This window comes from Pezoporus flaviventris, unplaced genomic scaffold, assembly GCF_033815535.1.
Source record: "Pezoporus flaviventris isolate CSIRO_AGI_PZ_B2104156 unplaced genomic scaffold, CSIRO_AGI_Pfla_v1 ptg000017l, whole genome shotgun sequence".
In the NCBI taxonomy this organism is placed as follows: domain Eukaryota; kingdom Metazoa; phylum Chordata; class Aves; order Psittaciformes; family Psittacidae; genus Pezoporus; species Pezoporus flaviventris.
In genome coordinates, this window is record NW_026892565.1 from 1,041,721 (window position 1) to 1,063,933 (window position 22,213).

Genomic DNA, 22,213 nt, shown 5'->3' on the forward strand with positions numbered 1-22,213 from the left:
TCCTCCTCAGTGCAAGCAGCATCGTGGATTCCATGCAACTCAGCTTCTCCCAGCAAAGCCAAGCGAGAACATTGTGTGCCAGCCTCTATTTTAAGCACCCAATAAAAGTGATTTTTGGAGTGGTTCTATCCCTGTGTCCTTCTTTCACAGAGCCCTTGGACCTGCCGTGGGTCCCATGGTGGAGATGCCCAGTCCTCAGTGCCCCCCTTGCCTGCTCCAGAGGCTTGATGGGCACCTATTGATTAATGCATTAAGGAATCAAAGCACGCCTCTCCTCACCAGCGCTTCCTCAGGGATGATTGAAATCAAAGCACCCCTCGGGCAGTGCCAGTGGGGTGATCCATGTGGATGATGCCATTCGGATGAAGCAGCTTTCAGAACCTTTAGGACAATCTACCGGTCAATGTCCAGGGCAGGCAGCCTCCTTCCCAGTGCTGCACTCCCTCCCTCCCTTAGCGCTGATCTACAGGTGGGGAAACTGAGGCACAGAGCTGCTCAGTGATTTATGGTCTTCATAAGGCCCTTTTCCCCTTCCAAGCACACCCTGAGGTCAGGAGCAAGCGCTTCTTCAGCCTTTCCATCCAGAAGTCACCAAGGAAAGGAAGAGGGGATGGCACAGGGGTGATTGGAGCTCATCATTCACCAAGGAAATGGATTCAGCTGTGTTCAAGTGGGTAACTGGGGCTAAATTCAGGCTGATGGGAAGCAGCAGGGTGGTGGCATGGGGTTGTTTGGAGCATGAGGCTAGAAAAGCTCTGACCTTGCAGGAGTGATCACCATTTGCAGGGGATGCTGTTGTGGGCTGGGCCTGCCCCATAGCACTGGGGTCTCTGGAGGACCAAGGACTTGGAGCCATCAGTGATGCCAATGGAGCATGGGTGCTGCTGAGGTGGGTACTCGCTGCTGGGGCTGCTCCTCCTGCCCGGGCAGGCTTAAATCATTGATTCAGAACCCAGTGTACACGGGGGGCATGTTGGGGCCCAACCCCACAGTGAGTGAGGGTGTGGGAGCCTCCTGCTCCCATTCTGGCTCTGCTCCCACAGCAAATCAGGTGGCTCCAGCCTGGCCTTGAGCACTGCCAGGGATGGGGCAGCCACAGCTTCTCTGGGCACCCTGTGCCAGCGCCTCAGCACCCTCACAGGGAAGAGCTTCTGCCTAAGAGCTCATCTCAGTCTCCCCTCTGGCAGGTTAAAGCCATTCCCCTTGGCCTGTCCCTACAGGCCCTTGTCCAAAGCCCCTCTCCAGGTTTCCTGGAGCCCCTTTAGGCACTGGAGCTGTTCTAAGGCTTTCCCAGAGCCTTCTCTTCTGTGTTAACAGGGAATTACAAGGAGCCCAGCTCAGTGGCAGCAGCAGCAGGCAGTGAGCGTGGGGCTGCCGTGGGGTGAGGAGGGCCCCATCTGGGGGCTTTCCCCAGGGCTGGATGAGGGCTCAGGGAATACAAGGTTTTGGCAGGGACTCGATATGGGGAGATGTGGAGGAGGGGGCAACAGCCAGAGGAAATGGTTAAAGATGGGATGGGCACCATCGCCCGGGTCTGGGTCCTGTGGAAAACCCCCAGGGCGAGCAGCAGCTTTGGGCATTGCTGGGGCAGAGCCAGGAGCTGCCCTGCTGCAGGTTTAAGCCTGGCAGAGTCCAGCTGCTGTTCTTGGAGCTGCTGCAGGGCTGGATGCGGCCCAGCCAACAGGCACCAGCCCTGCCTGAAGCTGCTCCTCAGAACAGGCAGGGAACAAGCAAGGGCAGGACAATGAATACAACCAGATCTGCCAGAGGTGTCCGCACGTCAGGGAGCAGGGAACCAGCTCTGGCTCTCCTGGCACCGCAGCTGGAGCTCTGTGGTCTTCCTACAAAGCCATCAAGGTGCTCTGCATTGTGAAGCAGCCTCTCCTCCTTGGCAAGGGATCAATCACTGCTGGGCCTGTGTGGGGCTGGGTTACAACAGATGGGCAGAGCTCATTTGGTTTCCTGGGCTCCACCGGCATCGTGAGCCAGGAGGAACCCAAGGAAAGCCAAACACAGCCCATGGGACTGGTGTCCCTCACTTGTGCCAGCTGAAAGGTGGGGTCTGTGCACCCCGGAGCTGCCAGCGCCTCGCTCTGTGCCCTGCACGGCTGGTGGGGGCCCTCCTGTGGTGGTGATGGGCCCTGGCAACCAACTGGGAACGAACCCAGCAAGTACTTAGCCTGGCTCGGGAGATGAAGCCGAAGCCGTTCCCCTTCTGTGGCTCCCGATGGCTTCCACCATCTCCTACCTTGTTGTAGGGAGACGTGTGCTGGGAGGGATGGGAGGTCAGTCCTCCCTCCCTGGAACTGGGCATGCAGGAAGATCACAGGTTCCTTAACTGGGAACAGGCCTTGACTCTATGGTTTTCTCTGAAACAGCACAAATGAAAGACAGAAGAACCCAAATTATCACAGAACGTGCTCAATTTAATTCAATTCATTACACACAGGACACAAACCCAGCTCATTCTGCGATTCACGCCCACTTTCAATAGTGCAAACACAGAGATGGTTGTTAGATGGAGCAAGCACTCCTGCTCGTGACTGCGGCACTGCCTGCGGGTGCAGGGTGGTATGCTGCTCTACACCAGGATTTGGGAGCACTGGGGGAGCTCCGGCAGGAAATCCCCCTTTCCAGCCAGCAAGTCTTTCAGCCAGAGGTACGACGTGTTCCTGCCTTTGGGCTGCTCCTCAGATTGGTTGTGTCTTCTAAGGGTTGGAGATGCAGAAGGTAACTGCAGAGGTCAGTGGGCTGCATCTTCCCGAAGCATCCACTCCGTGCAGCAGGCATGGGGTGTCCCACACATGGGTGGGCAGCAAGTGCATGTACCCAGGGTAAAAGAGCACAGGAAAGCAGGACTGCGATCACAAAGCTGCCTGTTAATAAGGTGCAGAGAGCAAGTGGATGGGATGTGTAACCAGCCTGTGGCAGATGGCCAGACACTACCGTGGACTTGGAATTCCACCTCTTCAGAGGAGCAAGGAAAAGTCCAGTCACTGCAGACAGGTAACTGAAGCAGGGCTTCCAGAGCAGAAAAGCTGCTGCCCAAAGGTCACCTGTGCTTCTGGAGCTGTTCCAAACACAGTTTATCACCCCTGTATAATGTGTGGGTCTCGTTCTTGCTCTTGAGAAGACTGCTCAGTGCCAGATATAATCATCCTGCTAGATGCAGGAGGATGGAACAGCCCCTGGGAAGCTGCACTATGGTCTCCATCACAGTCATGCACCATAATAGATATGTAACACAGTCAGAAAGTTCATAGCTGTCCTCATGGTAACTGCTTAGAGTAAGCATTCCAGGGGGCTGCTCCAAAGGATCTTTGTACCTCATGTAGCGGCTTTCTTTAGGCTAAGCTGGCTCCACAATCCATCTCAGCAGAGGGATGCTGAGGTTTGTGAAGAGCTGAAGCAAAGGCTGCTGTGCGTCAGCAAACAGTCACTGAGAAGAGCAAATGCGACGTGTGTACCTCTGGCTGCCAATACTGAGCATTTACCTACACGTGTGGTTTCATGCTGCAGAGCACTTTAATGTGCTCAATGGCACTCTACAGTTCCCACACCGAACTTAAGTACCCACCAAAGGAAGGATTTCGCTGGTTCTGGGGATAACTGGAGGCAAAAGTGGCTGAAAAGCAGAGGGATCAGTACGTGAAACCTGACCTACAGTACACTTGTGCCAAGAGACCTCAGCAGGCTCCTGAGGAACAGCAACCAATGTCTCTGAAGACAAAAAGAGCAGTGAAACAGATAAACCTTTTTAGTCTGGGCATTGCCAGCCAACTCTGCTCCTAGGAGATGTGCTGCAATCACTGCTGGAGGTTACCAAGGAGCTCTCCTCTCATATTGCACTTCATAGTAAACCCACTGTGAGAGAAGAACTCATCTGCTATCAGACACCAATGGAATATTCAGAGAACCAAAGTCCACCCCCTGAGCTCTGAATTCATCTACGTGAGACAGGCAAATGCTCAGCACCTCCAGAAGAACAGAGTTTCTGAACTGGGACCCCACATTAACAGCCACATCTGGAGAAAAGAGGTGACAACGCTTCCTGGCCAATGTCCCGTCTGTGCTGTAAGCTCAGGGTGATCACTGCATGCTTTGAGCTACTTCAACCACACCTGAAATCTGCCCTTCCTAACTAGTGCCAGAAGAGCAGCTCTTGGTACATTGCTACTTATTTAGACTTAAAGCAATAGAACATTCTTCTCTCCTTTCCCTGCACTAAACCTCTCCCCAGCCTCCAAGCCCCAGCCACAACCTGGGCAGTTACAGCTACACATGGTGTGCTTGCACTGCAATAGCTTATTCTTCTATAGGAAGGAAAATCAACAGTAACATCATCTTATGTCCACTAGTACTTCAGCTAAAAAGAAAGAAGAACTTGACAAATGCAGGTTGTAAACACCGTGGTTCTACTGAACAAGAAGTCACAGAGATTGTTACACTCCAACTTTTCTTGCAATTTGCTCCTTATCCTGAACTGCCACACTGAAAACAACTTGGTAATGGGAAGTGCACACAGCCCTTCAGAAGGGGCTTGGTAGAGACATTCCAGCCCATTATCGAAACTTAAACGCTCTGGACTTTTTGGGTTTTGATCACCACAAATCACATGCTTTTCAGTGCAGCGAGACCGGAACAATTCCCTAAACCTGCTTTTAGCAAACATTCAGTTCTTAGAAGCTATCGGGGCGAGGGGGAATTCACAGCATTCAGAAGTGCCACAAAGTGCCACCCTGTGCCCTGCGGAGCCTGATAGCCTCCCAAGGACAGGAACTAGCCAGCAGGAACTCCCTTCGGTGATTCCACGCTGCTGATCTCAGCATGACTAAAGTGCATCACCAGCAATTGAAAAGCCCTTTAGTTAAGGGAGCAATAAATCAGCTTTTCCATGTGGATTGATTCCCATGGACTTACAGATAGTACACCTAAACACCAGGTATCCTCCAACAGTTAAAACACAACTGTAAATAACAGCCAACAACAACAGTCTAAAGTACAGCCAACAGAGAAATCATCACAACACTATGCAAAACATGAAGTTGATCTGACTTTTGGCAGTGATAGGCAGTGATTGTATATAGCACCTACTCTGTTATCTTTGCAGAGAAACAACTCTACCATCAGGACCTTCTGCTGGACAGGATCCGGGTGTCTCATTGCACCCCTGACCTGCGGGGCTGGACCCATGCACGGAGTGTGGAGACAAGGGGAACAGCCTAGAGAAGCACCAAGGTATGAGCATCACCTTCTCTTTTTCTGTCTTCAGGTGTGCTTCTTAGACTAGAGAGGGAATTCTAGAGATGATGAAACAGGGTTTATTCTATGCACTGTACTGAATGCAAATGCCTGTGTACCTGAATGGTGAAGGCACTATTGCTACTGCTGCATGATACAGGCCCTCCAAAACCCTGCAGAACAAAAAGGTTTGAGCACACACTCTAGGATGTGATCTCAGACTAACACCAAGCACAGCCCACAGACTAACCAGCTGCAGTCAGTGCTTTACAGAAATCACCATTTTTTTACCTCAGAGGCTCATATCCTGTCTTTAAAACTACATCATGCTCTGAATTGAGCATATTTAATCTGACAAGATGAGGCAGACAGGAGCTGCAACGGTGCTGTAAGCACAGAGCTATGAGAACATCCCCAAACATGCACAGAGCTCTCAATTAATCCAGCTGGCAGAACAGATTCTGAGCTAATGCTGGACAGGCTTCAGCAAAGCTATGCTAGGTGACATAGACCTGGATTTAAATGGGAAAAAGAAGAATCGATACCAATGAAAAGATCCAATATCAAAGCAAAACCTAACAGCCTATGCTGTTGCCATCTGATCTGGGACCTGAGATAGCTATGGATTAAAAATCTGGGAGGGCTTATTTCAAGACTGGTAGCAGAAGGACCTTCACCTTATCTAACAAACCTACGTTAAACCACACGAAAGAATCAGAAGCCAGGTTGTTTAGTTCTCACTGCCCTGAGGAGAACTGATGCTTGGACCCTCTTTCCCACCCCTGCATATATGTATGCATCTCAGAGGCAGACTCCCCCCTTCAAAGGCACTGCACAGGGTTTGACTCACCGGAGAACACCACTCCAGCAGCCAAAGTTCTAACTCTTTCCAAAACTTGCTTTCTTCAAGAGCCAGTTGTCAGAACAGAGCATCCCAGTGACAGCACTGAGCTGAAATCAGAACATTTAGACAACTTCAAAGCTGGGATGTTGAGATACCAATGTGCCAGTTGCTCCCTGCTCCCCATGGGCTTTAATTTAAATGGACATTTGAAATGTGGATGCTGCTTCATTGAATGTAAAGGATTTCTCCATGCTCTTGGTCAGATTTGAATCTTACTTCTCTTTGGTATTCCCTGTCTGAGCTCTGAAGTCAGGGTTGGTGTGAGTGCAAGGAAACCTGTGTGCAATCTTTTGGGGGAGAAGGCCTGAACTCGCACAACTACCCCATAAAGATCCTGATCACCATCTCAATGTCTTTCCTGCACACAGGGCACGGTGATCTCTTTTTCTTCAGCATCTTTGCACACTTGAAACAGGCCACAAGATGAGCAGTCCTTCCATGGACAATATTCCCATCCCGTGGTCTGTGATGGCACAGGAAGCAAGGGTTCAGCAATTTTTTGATACTCTCTAAAGACTGAATTTCCTCCTCCTTTTTATGCTCAGTGAAATGCAACAAAGACTCCTGGCTTTCACATTCCTGTGCCAAATCCAAAGACTCAATAGAGCTGCGGGGATCTACACGTGATTTGGTTTCTACCACGTACAGCTCTTTGGGTTGGCCAACTGGAGCTGAAATAGTCCTTCGGCAGTCCGGGACATCGATCGCTTCATCATCCTGTTTGTTTTGGATAGCATCAATGCTGGACAGGGAAAGAGAATGAACCAGTTTGGGACAATCTGAGTACCAGTCTTTCCGCAAGGCCCAGCAGCGGTAACAGTACCGTTTGCCTGGAGAGTTAAACTTCTTGCATTTGGTGCATTGCCAACAGTCCTGAGGAATGAGTGAGGCAGACGAAAACAGCAGAAGTTAGAGTATTCCTGCATACAACTCATTTCCTCTACACAGGAAAAGAAGCTAGTAAGATTCATCAAAAAAGGACATTTAATATCAAGCATAAGCTGGTGAATGTGTGATTGCTGGTTTGATTATCACCAGCTCGAAAGCTTGAAGAGAATCTGGCCACCCCTGTGCATTTTACAGATGCAGATCTCTTACGCATTAAAATATGCCCTTCCTCCCTCCCGGCCTTCAGCACTTTGGAAGAATACAATGTTCTCAAGCTGTGCAGTTTATTGAATTTTCAGCATCTCACTCTAAATTCAAGCGTAGAGCTCCTGGAATCAGTCAGGAATACATTTCCCAGACTCACTAATCACTTAGCATCTGCTCAATCTGTACAACTAATAGCAGCTTACTCGACTACCCCACGTAGCAAAGGCAAGAGCTGCCCAAGTTCAGAGCTGTGATTCAGCTGTCCAGTGCCAGGGACATCTTTATTTGTCAACGGTGCACAGACTAGAAAATTAAGCTTAAAACTTAGGGTGCCATCAGCAGCAAAGAGCATCATGACACACCATTGCTGACTTCCAACAAAACCCCAAAAGGCAGGAAGAAAAGACTTGGATCAAAACAGAACATATGCAGGAATACAGATTTTATGTCCCTCAGTATGAAGGAATTCAGGTGAGGAATGGGGTAGTAGAAAGTGGTGACAATCCAGTAATTACTGCTTATTCTCTCTTCCCACCTTCTTCATTTAAAGGGGGAAAAGAGCTGTGCTCTGTCCTTAGAGAGGCACTGCAAGGGCAAAGATATTACAGAAGCAGGTACACAGGCTCTCCTCCTGACAACGGCCAAAGTATCTCAGCAAAATGGGGTGAGATGAGGAGTGGATTCTCTAATCCCAAAGGTCAAGCCAACTTCTCTACATTCCTCAATGCAGTTTATAAAAAACCTGCTTTCGACTTGATTGGGGGTCGGGGGGGTTGGCCTTTGAAAGTTGTGCAAGAATCAGCTTTTCCTACCACAACCAGCAGCAGCTGTAGGATGAGGTTTTTACTACTATAGCAAGGATGCAGCACACTCCAAGCAAGGAATGCTGACCTAAAGGATGCCTACCTCAGAAGCAGCTTCTGTATCTGTGTCATCACTTAAGCATTGAGAATCTTCAAAGTCATTCAAACAGATACCCTCAGTCACCTGGAAAGAGTGGAAGCATTGTTAAAGAGGTGGAATCATCTCTATCTATGGTGGCACTGTACACCAAAACTAAAAGAAATACATCACCACCGTGATAATTAAGTCATTTCTGTAAGTGAATCAAAAGCCATTTTATATACTGAATCTATTACAAAACGTTACTAAGCCTTGCTAGGCTGAGTTACAGCCATGTCTGCCTGCGGTCAACTCAAACCTCTCCCTGATGCACACAAGAACCTTACAAATACACATACATACGCACCTGAGTGGTCCTATTAATTTCCATGGAAGAAACTCAATCCTTTCAACACTCATAACCAATCTCACCCTTTCAGCTCTGGATGGTTATAGATCTACCTCCTCCAAGACAGGCACAGTACCATGAGATCAACTAAACAAGGCCAGGCTGTGGAACCCAAGCACTGTGGCTCTTTGAAGAGGTACCTTTTGGTCACCTTCCTTCACTTCCTCGCAGTCAACTGCTTCCACCTTGACTGCAGCACTGTTCTGATCCGATGAGCATTCATTAAGGAACCACAAGTCATCAGTAGTATCCGAAACGATGGCAGTGTCTATGTCCTATTGGTAAACAAACAGGGGAGACCACTCTGAGCTCAGCAGCAGTACCAGCACCACAGCTATCACACCTCTCCCCTTTTCATCACTAACAGCCTGCTCAGCCCTGGGCAGCTTCTCCAGTCACCCCTGGGAAGGAAAGGATTCCCCCTTCTAGCCATAAGCTGCTGGGCACCACACTACAACCATCTGCACACAACTCTGAACCCAGAAGATGGGCAACTCCTGACATACAACCAGTACTCCGGAGTGCAGAAGGACCTCCAAGGGCTGAACACAGCCTCCCAAGAGCACCTAGTTTATTTCAGAGCACTAAAGGTAACCATCCACCTGATATGAAAGGCTAGGACAGGAACACACAAGAGAGAGGCTGAAAATCCTGGAGTGGGAAGGGGAAAGAAAGAATAAGAATCATTTATTTACTTGGAACCCAAAAGAGGAGAGGAAGAGAACACAGCACGCCTATTTAAAATGGCTACACACCTGGTTAGTCTGAATATCTGTTGATCCATTACTTCTGGACTTGTAATTGCTTCTGAGGTTGCCTAAAAACCACCATGGAAGACCAGCTACATCCCATTCCTCAAACACTAGGTCCAGTTTAGGCTTCTTGCTTTTAGAGAGGTTTTCTATTAAGTCTTTGTCTGTAAGAGCCAAGTAGAATCTAAGTCATGCCACACCTACATTATTTAAGAGACCAGCAGAGCAAAATTGGGCCCCACCTCATTTTAGCAATCTTTCTTGCTCCTTACAACCAGTTACTCTACAAGCTCTGGGATTTGCATGAGTGCACTGGGATGTTACATCTGCAACACATCTGTACTCATGCATCTCCCAACAGTCACTGCACAGCCAGTGACTGTGAGAGGCATAGAAGCATCCCAGTGCTCCCAGTGTTTCTCGAACAGTACAGGTCCTTTTCAGCTTTACCTTAAGACTCAACACAGAACCATGACCACTTCTTTCAGAGATGTAACCAAGTCAACACCGAGCCTTGAGTGACTTAAGATGCAGACAGAACTGTTTCAAAATTAGTTCAAATTCCCAGTGATGGGAGCTCCTCAATTCTCAAACTTGCCCCAAAAGAAGCAGGAAGGCAAGAATCCATCCTCCATAACCTCATGCTTCAGCCTCCTTTTTAGCCCATGTAGTTTAGTCTATGATCCTAAACTCACCAGTCTGAATTTCAAGATAACCTTGAATCTATCTCTGTTCAGTGCCAAGAGTTTCACAGGCACAGACAAGGACTGTTCCTATCTCTTTTGTACTTGCAGCCAGGAAAATATCTACCACTCTCATTTGATCTGGAAATACCCACTCTTGCAAAGATTTGGTTTTACAAATTAGGTTCCTTGATATGAGGACGACATGAGAACAGAAAAGTAGAACAACAGGAAAATTGCTTCCATAACATCCAGCAATTCATACAAGTGAACCAGCAAGAAATCCCCAGACATTAAAACAAAGGAAATGTCTAAATATGAAGGAGCTGTATTACACTTAAGCTGGGGAGAAAAAGCATTCCATTGTTATTCAGTTCCCTGACTGGTTTGCAGATAATGACAGCAGCCTGCTCAGGCTGTGTTCTGTGTAATCAGAGCAGAGAGTCCCTTGGGAAGATAAATGGATGCAAGTATAATTCCAACATTTACAACACCCTGCAGCAAGGTCTGTGAGATTTTTCATGGCACTGTTTAGTGACAGATGTGGTTTTGAGGCTTAACCTGCCATTTTATTCAAAGTGTTTGTTTATTTATGAGACCAAATAGCCAAGCTACAATACACATCTATCATCAAACCCCTCTGGCGAGCATTTGCAGTTCTCTCAATCTTTAGCATAAACCTCTGATTTTTAAAGATTATATTCCACAACAGGTTTTCATTAGTCTCCCAACACCCTCTTCCAGCATTTTGCTGATGCAGAGCTCAAAGTGTCCCATTGGAGAAGCAGCACAAGAGCCTGCACACACTGTGTTACTGCAGAAGAGCTGGCACTCACCTTCGTAATGCTCACATTTTTGCTCTGAGGTAGACAAAGCAGCAGGATTGCTTTCACCTTCCATGATGCCAGGGTCAGAACCTTCTTGCTGGCTGAACTGCATGAAGGAAGGAAAAAAGAGATGTTAGTCCAGCAGAGCTTATAGGGACAAGGGGATGTAGCACTTCCATTCCGAGTCACCAGCTGCAGTACAAGACCAAGAAGTTATGAAAGGTTTCTGAACAACTACACACTATTAACCCTTTAAGAAGGCTAATGCATCTGTACCAGCACAAACAATACACTTGCAACCTAGGAAAAACCTTAAGAGTGGCAAAAGTTCCAAAGTTGCCATCTTAATGCAGTGACACCATGATCTTTTCTGATTCTCTGGCCCCCAGTGTGAACAGACACCTCCTGGATCAGACCCAGTGAATCCCACAATATACCTGGATATATTGAATGTGCAAAGGTTTTTCCTAGGTTTCAGATTCTGCCTGAAAGCTTCTGAAAACAATCCTCCTAAACACAAAACTTGGTCACACGTTTTAGAAAGCTTAATTATTTGGCAATTCCTACTCAGAGAAGGGGTGGGAGAGAGCGGGGGAAAGACATGAAAATACAGAGCACGCTGGAGGAACTGAGGACTAGAAGTGCTACACCCCGAGAAACGCGCTCAGAGACTGGTACTCTGTTATGAAGAGAACAGAGAAGGGTCACTCTGTCCCTGCTCTGTGGACTCCAAGAACTTTTCAGGAAGGTGAGGACCTGGCAGCCAAGCAGCACAAAGTTCTGGCAGTCCACCATGCACAGGTACAGAGAAGGGGCACTCTGTACAACAAAAGAAACCACCAGGCAGTGGGTTTACCTTCAGCTGGTCTTGGCTTGGCTTATCGACGCTCTGTTCCTTTGCGAGACTCTGTGCAGCATCTAGATGGCAGGTAAAACAAAAGAAAAAACCTTCCCTGGTAATAACCATTCTCACAACACAGGGTCTTCAGCAAGCAACCAACGAGCCAGGCTTGGCAGACCTCGAAGGAAGCCTTTCAGAGAGCTCTTTCTTCCTTAAGAGAGCTGGCCATCTCCTAGAGAGGCATTACTCCAGTTTTGCTAGGTACACACAGAGGCATTAGCCTATGCAACCCAGAGTCTGTGCCTCCTTGGAGATGAAGCTTCATGAAAACTCACAGAACCTCCTCCTTCCCAAGGTGAAAAACTACTTTTCCTGCTGGCTGTCCTGCCATCACAAGCTCTAAGCCCTTTCTGCAAAAGATCTGCACAGAGGCAGAAACCCAGAGCAACAGCAGAGTGTGGGGACCTCTTGTGAAGGCTGGATCAGATCCATGCTGAAGGTGGTGAACAGATAAGAGGAAGATCTTTATAAATACCTGAGGACACCACCTCCTGCACCTCAGGATGAGACCGAAAAACATCTTTCTTAAAAGCCTGGGCATGAAGAACAATTCCTAGACTACAGGAGGGAAAATTCCATGCACAGCAAGCTCTTCCCTGGGTAACTGTGTACACATCCGGAACACAATTTAATCCAGATGATTATGCTGGCCCCAAGAGTTAATTAAAAGGCCAACCTCAACAGCAAGAACAGTCACATTACCAGAAATCTTCCTACACAATAGGAGAGCTGCACTTGTGAAGTCACCCTTTAAACAGAAAGATGTGCTAGAGAAAAAAAGATTGAAGCATGGCTCCTGCTGGATCTCCTTTTAATCCAGCAGGGAAATTCCCTGCTGAATGCCAGGCTGGCAGGAACAGTCCCATTCATTCATGAATCATAGCACTGGTACTGAAACCTGCTGCTATAGGCAGAAAAGTGGACCTCAAAGTATCCACAAAATGGACCAGAATACAGAACCACACGACATGGTTCTGTCTCACATGGTCTGCTCTCCATGCATTAGCTCAGCTTCCCTGTCTTCTCTTCCATCACCCTACAGCTGCTGCAGTCACTGATTATTTAATACCTGAAGGAAAACAGAAGCCAACTGGCTCGTCCATAAGTGGTTTGGCTCTGCAGTGATATTAGAAGAGGTGAAGACTGACCCTTCTAACATGACAAACTATAATGCAATAATGCAAATTAGCCTTAAATACTGTGTGGAAAAACACTCCACTTACTGGAAGGCTTCCTTTCTTCAAGCCAACACATACTATACAAAATGTCCTTAAAGTGAGATATTCCTGAGTCTACCTCAGGTGAGTCACTTAAGCAGAAGCTTGCTAAGTAAGGGCACCATCTGATAAAGAGCATTCTGTCAGAGCTTCCTCTTTATTACCAAGATGTTCTGCAGTCCCTTGCTTTCTACAAGTGTACTTAAAAGAAGTGGGCGAGATAACCTGCAAAATGCTGTGCTCATAAGCTCTAATTTGACTAATGAATACAAGCAGCTATTATGGAACATGAAGACCTCTTCAAGCTCTATGGCACTTCCAGTTATTCCTATGTTGCAACGAAGGTAAAACACCACCTAGGGTCATCTTACCTACGTATTTGTCAAAGGTCTGCCAAGAGTGTTTCGTTTAAATCATGCACACACATACACACACACAAGCAGACACAGTGGTATAACTCAGGGATCATAGCCCCTAAAGGAACAGTGCTTCCTTTGGCAGGTTTCAAGGTAGTTACACCAGGACTGGAGCACACTCGCACACGCAGCCACACACACCCAGCCACAGGCACACACCAAGTAAAAGGGGACAGGGCAGCAGAGGAGAGGGTTTCACTGGGATCCACATACACTGCCTGTAGGGAAGAGGGCAGGGCATCACCAGTAAAGGAAACAGCACAGTTATCCTGCAGGTAACGTGTTTAGACCGAGTCCATTTAGGAAGATTCTCCTATATAAGCAGAGAACTGAGCACTTCAGAGCTGTGTTTTCTCAGTCTCTAAATTTGCACAAGCTTTTGTATACATGTGCAAATACAGACTAAGCCCTTATGAAGAACCAAGTCCATACTATCTGCTGAGAGACCTCAGGAAGTAGGGCACACAACTCCACAACTCCCTCATGATCTGCACACTTGTAGTTTCATCAGAAGTCTTTTTAGCCAATGAAGATTACCACCCATATAACGGGCTCTGGCTGCAAGGAAGTCATCAGCTGAGATTAAGTTAGAATAAATCTTAATTTATGACTAAAGGGGTTTTGATGTAGATAGATTTGGTTTCTCTTATGAGCTGGGAAAACAAAAGTCACCTTTAAAGGCTCAAGTGTTTGACTAAAGTCCAGCCCTCCTTGGCTCGCAGAATCAGGCTGGGTTTCCAGCACTCTGATGTTGTCTCAAGACTATCCAACTATAAAATGAGGTGAGAGAAAGAAGTCACAGGCAGCCACGTTACTCAGACAGTTAACTGATGTCATATCACAGCTACTGATGGTGCACACACAGAAAAGACACAGACTCAACGAGATTGTCTACTCAAAGCCTTCAGCAGCAGTTTGGTTCAACTTCAGAAACATTTCTCTTTTCTGAATATCATTACTTACCCAAGTTACATCAACACTACATTGAATATACTTGCCCATACTGTGACAAACCTACCTGCCACTGCAGCAGAAGTCAGGTTCCGTTTCAGCATCTCATAGACTGGGCTGTGGGAAAGAAGGTGCCAGCTGAGTACATCCACAATCCCAAACAGCATTCCACTTTTCAACCAGGGATTGAAACTCTCTTTTATTAACCAGACAGACTGGGAACTGCAGAGGGGTTTTCTGCCACTCCTAAAATCTTGCTACAGAGAAGTCTAGCTCAGAATTTAACTGAAGGATACAGATTTTTACTCACGTGTGAGATCAAGGGCCTGAGAAGATGCAGAAATAAAAGGGGGAAAAGATGTCACCTTCAGCAGCTCACTGTCTGCACCATTCAGAACAGGCTCTTGATAACAAAGGAGCTCAGCTCAAACTTGTCAAGAGCATTATCAATAAGCCACTGAGCAGAACACTTGGTATTCACAAGGTTTATCCAATGATGAACAGCAACAGTGACACCAAGAGTTTCCTGTCACCGCAACCTCTGTAATACAACATTACAAAGGTGACTTTTTCCTACCTTGGATCTTTCACAGAGAAGCTCTCCAATCCCAGCAGTTCTCCCAGCTGATCTCCTCCACAATAGACCATGTGTTGCTGCCTTTTGTCATATAGCTGCCTCACCATGATATACTGTCCTAGGTAATGCATAACCTGTGGACACATAACATACTGTTAGCCCTATCTGCAGCTGAAACCAAACCACAAAAGACCCTGTACATTTGCTTTAGTTTCTGATACTTGTATCCTGCTACCCTATAGTGTGAGTCAAATTGTACCTGCTTTTTATGCACATCTGCAAATTGTTGGTGTCTCCCAACCAAGGGGGAGTTATGCTTTACCATACTGCTATAAGGTTTGTAACTATTAACACTTGACAAGAAGGAAAAACTAGTGCATTGGTATCACAAAGAATGACGGAGAGGAAACATCCTCTGAGAGCCAGGGGACACTGCCAGCTACAACAGATCAGACTTAACCAAGTTAAAACATGAATCTATACAAGTAACCTGCATTTAATACTCAACTCTCCCCATTTAAACCATTCAATTTGGTTTCGCAAAGTTTTTTAGGAACTAAATAAGTTATTTCAATGCCTTTAAGTATTTAAACTAAGCCATGGGGCTCTGCAGGAGTATCTGACACATTCATAATGAAAACCCTGTGCATGTGATTCTTTGCAGACAGGATACTCTCGTAAATTACAGTGTCATGGTTTTAATCTTGTACACATATTGCATTTTAAGCTGAAAAGAAATGAATTCTCTGAGGTTTAGCTGACAGGCCATTTCAAAGGAAAGTTGGAAGAAAAATTCAACAGGAATCCAATTCTTGAGGCTTTCATGCACTGAGCAGAGAGCAAGACAATTGAACGGCATCTCCTGCGCTCCCTCAGGGATGTGGCTATCCCATCCCTGCTTTCTCTAAAGACAGTTTTTCCAGGATAAATCATTTTCTTCTATTCTAATTCCTCCAGGGGCTCTCAAAGCCATTTACGATCAGCACTATGGCTGATCCTATGGCTATCCCTTAGGATCCCTGGTTTTGCAGACAGGGCTTCAGAGTACTGAAAGCAGCCAGTCCCACCCCTTCCCCACAAAGAGCCACCTGCCAAACAACCAAGGAAGGGCACCCTTCCAGTGCCCCGAAGCTGAGCCCACCTCCTTCAGTGTGAAGGTTTCCCCCTGGGCGCCTGCAGCCTGCAGAATCTTCAGAAGTGGCAGTTTGGGCCGCACCTGAAAGAATAAACCACAGAATTTGGTTTGAATGACCCAAAGCAGTGAGAGGAAGCCCCCTGACACGTGTGCCTGGTGTCACAGCCAGCAAACACAAGTGACCAAGACACAGCAAGCACAGAGCTGACAAGCCAGGGATGAGGTGGAGGTCGTGGAAAGCACTGCTTGCCTCAGGCTAACCTGCTGAAGGCTGGGATTCGTTTTCACAAGGAATCTGCACAGACAGCCAGCTCTAAAGGCTTTAATCACTCACATTGTCCCATTAACTTTGATGTCATTCATCCTGGGAGGGAAGACTGGAAATTCAGATCCTTGGTATGTATGGAGTCCTGAGCAGTGACTAACCAAATGTAGTGAGTCATCTACTCAGGAGCAATGAGGGATGGTGCATTCACATTGCAACTTCAAGAGCAGTGTGCCTGAATTTCCTCTATTAATGCAGTGAATAAGTGAGATCTGCTCTGTACAGACCTATGTATTTATTAGGCTCCATGAACAAGCACATAGTAAGAGTGAATCAAACAGAAGGCGTGGTTAATGAACACCGAGAACCTGCATTTTCTGTGCAGCTCAGTCATAAAGCAGAATCTTTCATTCCATAAAACAGAAAGCACCCTGAGAACGATGCAACTGCTCCACAAGCCCTTTAGCTTTCACCCACACCCCCAAGCAGCTCTGAGTAGATGATGCTATATAAAACAGCACCAAGTTTTAAATAGCTTCTCACTCCCCCCCATCCTGCTACTTCATTTATTCCACAAGAATTCCAACAATTCCTAGGAGAGTGCCACCACATGATCCTGTGCCTTGTGCACCCACTGTTTGAACGCTACACAGCTGTGTACAATTTTATTGTACATTGTACACTAAGGGATGCTTCCCACACTGAACCTCTTTTGTTCTCCTTGTCTATCAGATGCTAGTGCAGGAAGACATTTCAATCTGTCTCAGGACAGAAAGCCCAGTCCTCAGCACACCATGTTCATTGCTGTTTCCCTTGCACTTTGGGCAGGTTTATCCTCTCAAGGCATGTCATCTGTACCAGCTGTGAAGCCCTCACTCATCAGTGTTAGGTGGGTTCACTTGTGTCTCACACCCACTCCTCTTTTTCTGCTTATATAAATGCAATGGTAAACCCAACTTCCTTTCCCCAGGAGCAGAGCCTGCCTGCAGTCCTCCATCTCCTTAAGAGACAGCCTGAGCTGCAGCACCATATTCCTGCACTAGGTAAGAAAAGCAGGGTTTGTTTATCACTTGGCTCTCAGATGGTATTTGGCAAAATATTTCTGTTTTCTGAAATGTGGATGTGTCTGCTTTGCCTGTTTTCTCCTTATTGTATTTACTAAATGCATTTTCAAGCTCAAACAGAACAGCTCATGTCCAGCCCCAAGTCTCTTTCTCAAGAACAGCTTTTCTCTAGGAAAAAGCTCAGCACAGCTCAAGTGCTTGTTACAGCACATGATTTTAATAAGAGGAAATTATGTGTTTGCACTCATTCATTTCTCTAATGACCACTCTCAAATGGATTTGAAGTAACTTCTTGTACATCTCTTTCTGATTAAAGAAGCAACCTAGTTAGCTTGCTCATTTTAAAATGAGCCCTTAGCTACCACAGTAAAGTCAAAATGGAAGTGTTTAATCCACACTGCCTGGGACACTGAGTGGTGACAATCAATATTTTGCTACTAATATCAGAGCCTATTTACTTTTTGCATGCAGAGTGAATTGGCTAAATAAGCATATCTGACTTGGCTACATTTCAAAGCTTCTAAATTAAGCTTCAAATGGGAGGCTCTCTACTTCCCATCAGCTTATTTCCAGTCCTGCCACATCCCTTCATGTTGTAGAGATGGTTTGTACAATGAATTGGCTCTGGAAGGTTGGATGCCTGTCCTGGAGAAGCATTTTAGATGAGATTTTTCCTGTTATTTGCATGTTTCTCTTTTCTGACTGGCTGTCAATATGGTATTAAGACACACTTATCATGGTGACCTTGGCTCAGGGATACAACTACCTTTTGTTCCAAGGAAATTCTAGGAATAGTCAATAAGAGGAGTACTACAAAGGAGGCATTACTGATTAGACAAAGGTCAGCATGCAAGGTTACACAGCCCCACTACAACTGTCACAAAGAGCCCAGCGTTAAGGGGGATGCTGTATGTAGAATACTTCAAGTACAGGTCCAGCACAAAAATATGCATTATACAATTTCTCCTCTGGCCAATCTGAAGTGCAGTTTTCCCCTCCTTCCCCTTTAATGTTCATAAATCCTTGATCTGATAGTGAGAGTAACACAGCTCCTCAGAATAAAAGCCCTACTCCATTAAGCTAAGTTCTTCTAACTTAAATGTACCCAAAGAGGTTGAATTTGATGGAAGAAATTGCTGCTTTAGCAAGGAGAAAGCAGTGAGAGTAAGTGGGAGAGGCAATTACCTGGTTAGCTTGTCCAAGTGCTATTCTGCAGGCATTCTCAGCTGCTGGATGCTGGGCAGAGCTTGGAGATGTCATCGTGGCAGTGATGAGCTATTTAGAGCAGAGACCTATAAATGAGAGGAACGTTCATGTACCAGCAACCTGCTCTTGAGTTCAACCACTTCCACTTCTTAGAAGCTTCAGGAAATGAGAGTTTAAAATTAGCCCTGCATGCATCTCTTAAATGGCTGCTGTATAATGCTAATATTTCTGTGCCCCTAATGTGCTCTGTTGAAACTGGATCTGCTTTGCCTTAGCCAAGCTGCATCCAGCTGCCCAGTGCTGGACAAACAGCCATGAGGAAACAACTGTGACCGATTTCCTGTGGCACTGAGGATGGTTTGGCTCTGCCCATCTCAAGGAGCAGCAGCACAACATGGTGAGGAACTTGGGGACCTGCCAGCTGAAGGGAACTGCCAGTCTCCATCAGGCTCTTGGCAAACTCTTAATGTGGTGAAATCCTGCAGTCAAGAGTTGGGGGAATAGAAGGTGAGTCACAATCAGCCACAAGGGAAACCTTCAGATTCCAAATCACCAGACAGCAACTCCCTGATTGCCCAAAGGAGTGGTCAGTGCAGACTGCAACAATCAACACATTCCCCACCTGCCTTTGCCAAGGGCTGAAAACCTGCCAAAAGCTGCTGCTGCAGCCTCCATCCCAAATGCCCAGATGCAGGCTCTAAACCAACAGTTTGAGCAGGTGAAAGGATCCTTTCCTGGAAAGGAACAAAAGGGGAAGTCCTGCAGCTATCTGAATTTGTCAAGCCCTATCAGTTTCAGCACCACCCAGGGAGCACAGCTTCATATGCAGAATGATCACTAATGACTCATGTTCACAGCCCAATCCAGTTTGCTCCACCCCACACAACACCTTTGAAAACGTCTTTATGCTTAAAGGATGGTGTCAGTTAAGCAGCCACTGCAAAAAGTAACTCGGTTACAAGAAAATCTCCATTTCAGTGTGAATCTGGTTGCTATTCTGCAAGACAACATCAAGAAATCCTTTGGTGAGCCTAAGGCCGGAGCATGTGATGAACTGAAAAGAGTGGCTCCTGAATTTGCTTATACAGATGCATCTTTGGGAAAGCTTTTCCACGTGCAATCTGGCAGCACTGCCGACTTTCAACCACTGCAGGAGTTCCAATCTGAAGGCAAAAGCTTTCAAAGCAGTATCTAAATTCTTTCACAGAATTTCCCAGCTGCAGTAAATGAGTCTGTTCTTACATTAGCTACAACGAATGGGAGCCAGTATGAGCAGCTATATTAAAGAGTGAATGCTTGCAAAACAAACCAGACTTCTGCCTGAGGAATGTAACCAAATTATCTCCATGTAGACTAAACAGGCTGAACAGGCAGTGTAGAGAGTCGGCAATGACAGAGACCTGAGCTCTGGCACCAATTCAAGTTACTGTGCACTGGTAACCACCCAACCCCATGGCTCACCTGCCCCAGCAATTAAAACTGAGTTGCAATGAGTTTGTTAGAAGCTACTGATAGTTCTTACAGCATTGCATTTCTCTGAAGTAAGGCAGTAGCAGGAATAAAATCACTCCCAAAGATCAAGCAGATCTAAATATTTAGGAAAGCTTAATTAAAGCATGTTAAAGTTTGAAAAACGACATTGATCTAGGTAATAACCCAAAATAAGTGACATAACAGCTAAAATTACTTCCATGCTACCAGTGCCTTACCTTTTAAGCAAGGTTTCTACTTGGTTATGCCAAGCACACTGCACCACGAGCTGCCCACAGGACCCTCTGTGCTGTGCAAGCTGAGCTGTACTTTGCACCAGCCAGAGACCAACTCACCAACGTTGAACTTCTCTGCTGGCAGGAGGAGCACGAGGATGGGCCTGCTGCTTCCCTGCGCTCCTGCAGTGCTGGAGAAGCTCTGCCTTGCCTGGCTCAGCTCCTCCAGGCTCAAACTTCTCCTGCCTCTAACTGCTGGAGTCAGAGGGGAGTCACTGAACACATCAGCTGCTGGTAAGAGCTTGAGCTGGTTTGAAAAGCAGACAAATGGGAGAAAGCAGTGGCTTTCCCTGCCCCGCCTTTGGGGAAACGGACTGCTACCCCCGGCTGAGGGAGTCAACTCAAGATCACTTTAACTGTTTCAGTACTGGGTTTACTAGAGAAAGGCAAACTCGTGCCTTGCCTCCTGTCATTATCTCCTGTCATAGCCTGGAAGCACCCGAATTCACTTCAGCCAAGTGAACACAGCTCCAGTGAATTTACTGCTCTTCCCCTCTACACATGGAGCTGCATCTATAAGAAAATGGATGCTGGAGCAGAGCAATAACTCAGAGGAAGCTGTGAATCACCAAGGAGTCATGAACCAACCGTTTCTTCCACCCAAGCACTTTATATGGTCATGCTTGCCACATGGACAAGTCATCTGCCTGGTGTGTGAGGAGAGCTGCTTTCTCTTCAGAGACCAAAACCCCACTAAACCGCAGGTTGTGATGCACAGTGAAAACAGGGAGTGTAAACTAGACATAACTTATGGCCTCTGATGGCTCACTCTGGGTTAAGGTCTGATGGTTTTGTCCTTCATCCTTTTTCATGCTTTCAAATAAAGCAAAATGTCTGTCGAGGACAAAGCTGCTGTCCCACGTACTGAGTCACGCAGGAGGGAGGCTTTAACCAACCAATTCGTGGCAACTCGGAGCTAATGAGGTTGGCTCCTCTCGGTGTGAGTCCCTGGGCTTCTTCATGCCCACAAGTCCTCCTGCCCACCCATCTCACCCAGCCTGCGATAGAAACCCCATTTCTCCTCCCTGTAGCTCCCACCTTACTCCATCCCTAGCTCCACCAGTGATGTCACAGTGCTTCCAGGGCCACAGGTTTCACCTGCTCCCATCCCTGGGCTCCCAGCAAGTCCATACATGTCCTTTGAGAGCCACATGATGCCCCCCCAGCAAGTGCTGCCTGGTCCCGGTGCCACTTCACGGGGCCTTGCAGTAATGCAAAGCCACTTGTGTCCTTTTCTTACTGCAACAACTGGTGTAAGCATCAACCACCTGCAAACCATGACCTGTCAGACAACAGGAAGCCTTGAGCTAACGTAAGTTCAACGGACAGCGCAAAGTGCTCAGCAGGAGCAGCGCTCGGTAACACTCGAAGCTCGGGAGCCCGTTTCTCATGGCAGTGGCCGCACGCTCACAGCGAGCCCCCAGCACAACCGGGCCGCAGGATGCTGCTGCCGAGACGCGGTTTCTCCAGTGCAAGGCGGGTTTGGCTCCTGCCGTTAGCACCGGGTATCTGTCGGGGTGGTTTCTGCCCATGAAGCCAATTTTGACGCAGAAATGCGCACCCCGGCCCGGGTGCTCCCGTCCGCCTCTCGGGCGCCAGCAGCGGAGACCCCGCTGAGCTCCGGCCCCGCATCCTCTCACCCCGCACCGCCCGCACCGTGCCCCCGAGGCGGCCTCACCCTACAGCTGCTCCATGGGCACCAGGCGGGCCGCAGCCGGGGGGAGGGAAGGGGGGGGACGGGGCCCCTACACCCCCCGGGGGCTCCTCTCCACCATCTTAGCGCGGCCTCGGGCGCCGCTTCCCCTCACAGCCAACATGGCTGCGACGGCGCTTCCGCGGGGCACCGGGCCCGCGCCGCCGCGCCATAGAGCGCAACGGAAGTCACCCCTAGAGAGGACGGAGGGCCCGGGCGGGGAGCGCGC

General features: G+C 47.5%; 1 protein-coding gene and 1 long non-coding RNA gene across 5 annotated transcripts; one reads left to right on the forward strand and one right to left on the reverse strand.

The window, feature by feature from the left end:
• Window positions 1-2,405: 2,405 nt before the first annotated feature.
• On the reverse strand, window positions 2,406-22,207 carry MDM4 (MDM4 regulator of p53). 4 transcript variants are annotated; one of them, XM_061454907.1, is made up of 11 exons: window positions 21,970-22,207; window positions 18,505-18,611; window positions 15,997-16,071; window positions 14,856-14,989; window positions 14,346-14,395; window positions 11,650-11,711; window positions 10,803-10,899; window positions 9,287-9,447; window positions 8,672-8,806; window positions 8,147-8,227; window positions 2,406-7,018 (listed from the first exon to the last, which is right to left on the reverse strand). In XM_061454907.1, the coding sequence occupies exons 2-11, from the start codon at window positions 18,577-18,579 to the stop codon at window positions 6,464-6,466; spliced, it is 1,425 nt and encodes a 474-aa protein (XP_061310891.1). In that variant the 5' UTR covers window positions 18,580-18,611; window positions 21,970-22,207; the 3' UTR covers window positions 2,406-6,463. The 4 variants fall into 4 exon arrangements, with proteins under 4 accessions (XP_061310891.1, XP_061310893.1, XP_061310892.1 ...); XM_061454909.1 differs by lacking the exon at window positions 21,970-22,207 and adding an exon at window positions 20,356-20,658; XM_061454908.1 differs by lacking the exon at window positions 21,970-22,207 and adding an exon at window positions 20,352-20,658.
• Window positions 17,033-19,988, forward strand: LOC133270065 (uncharacterized). Its single transcript, XR_009743661.1, has 3 exons — window positions 17,033-17,144; window positions 17,226-17,298; window positions 18,905-19,988. It is a non-coding gene; the product is annotated as an uncharacterized LOC133270065 (long non-coding RNA).
• Window positions 22,208-22,213: the final 6 nt, after the last annotated feature.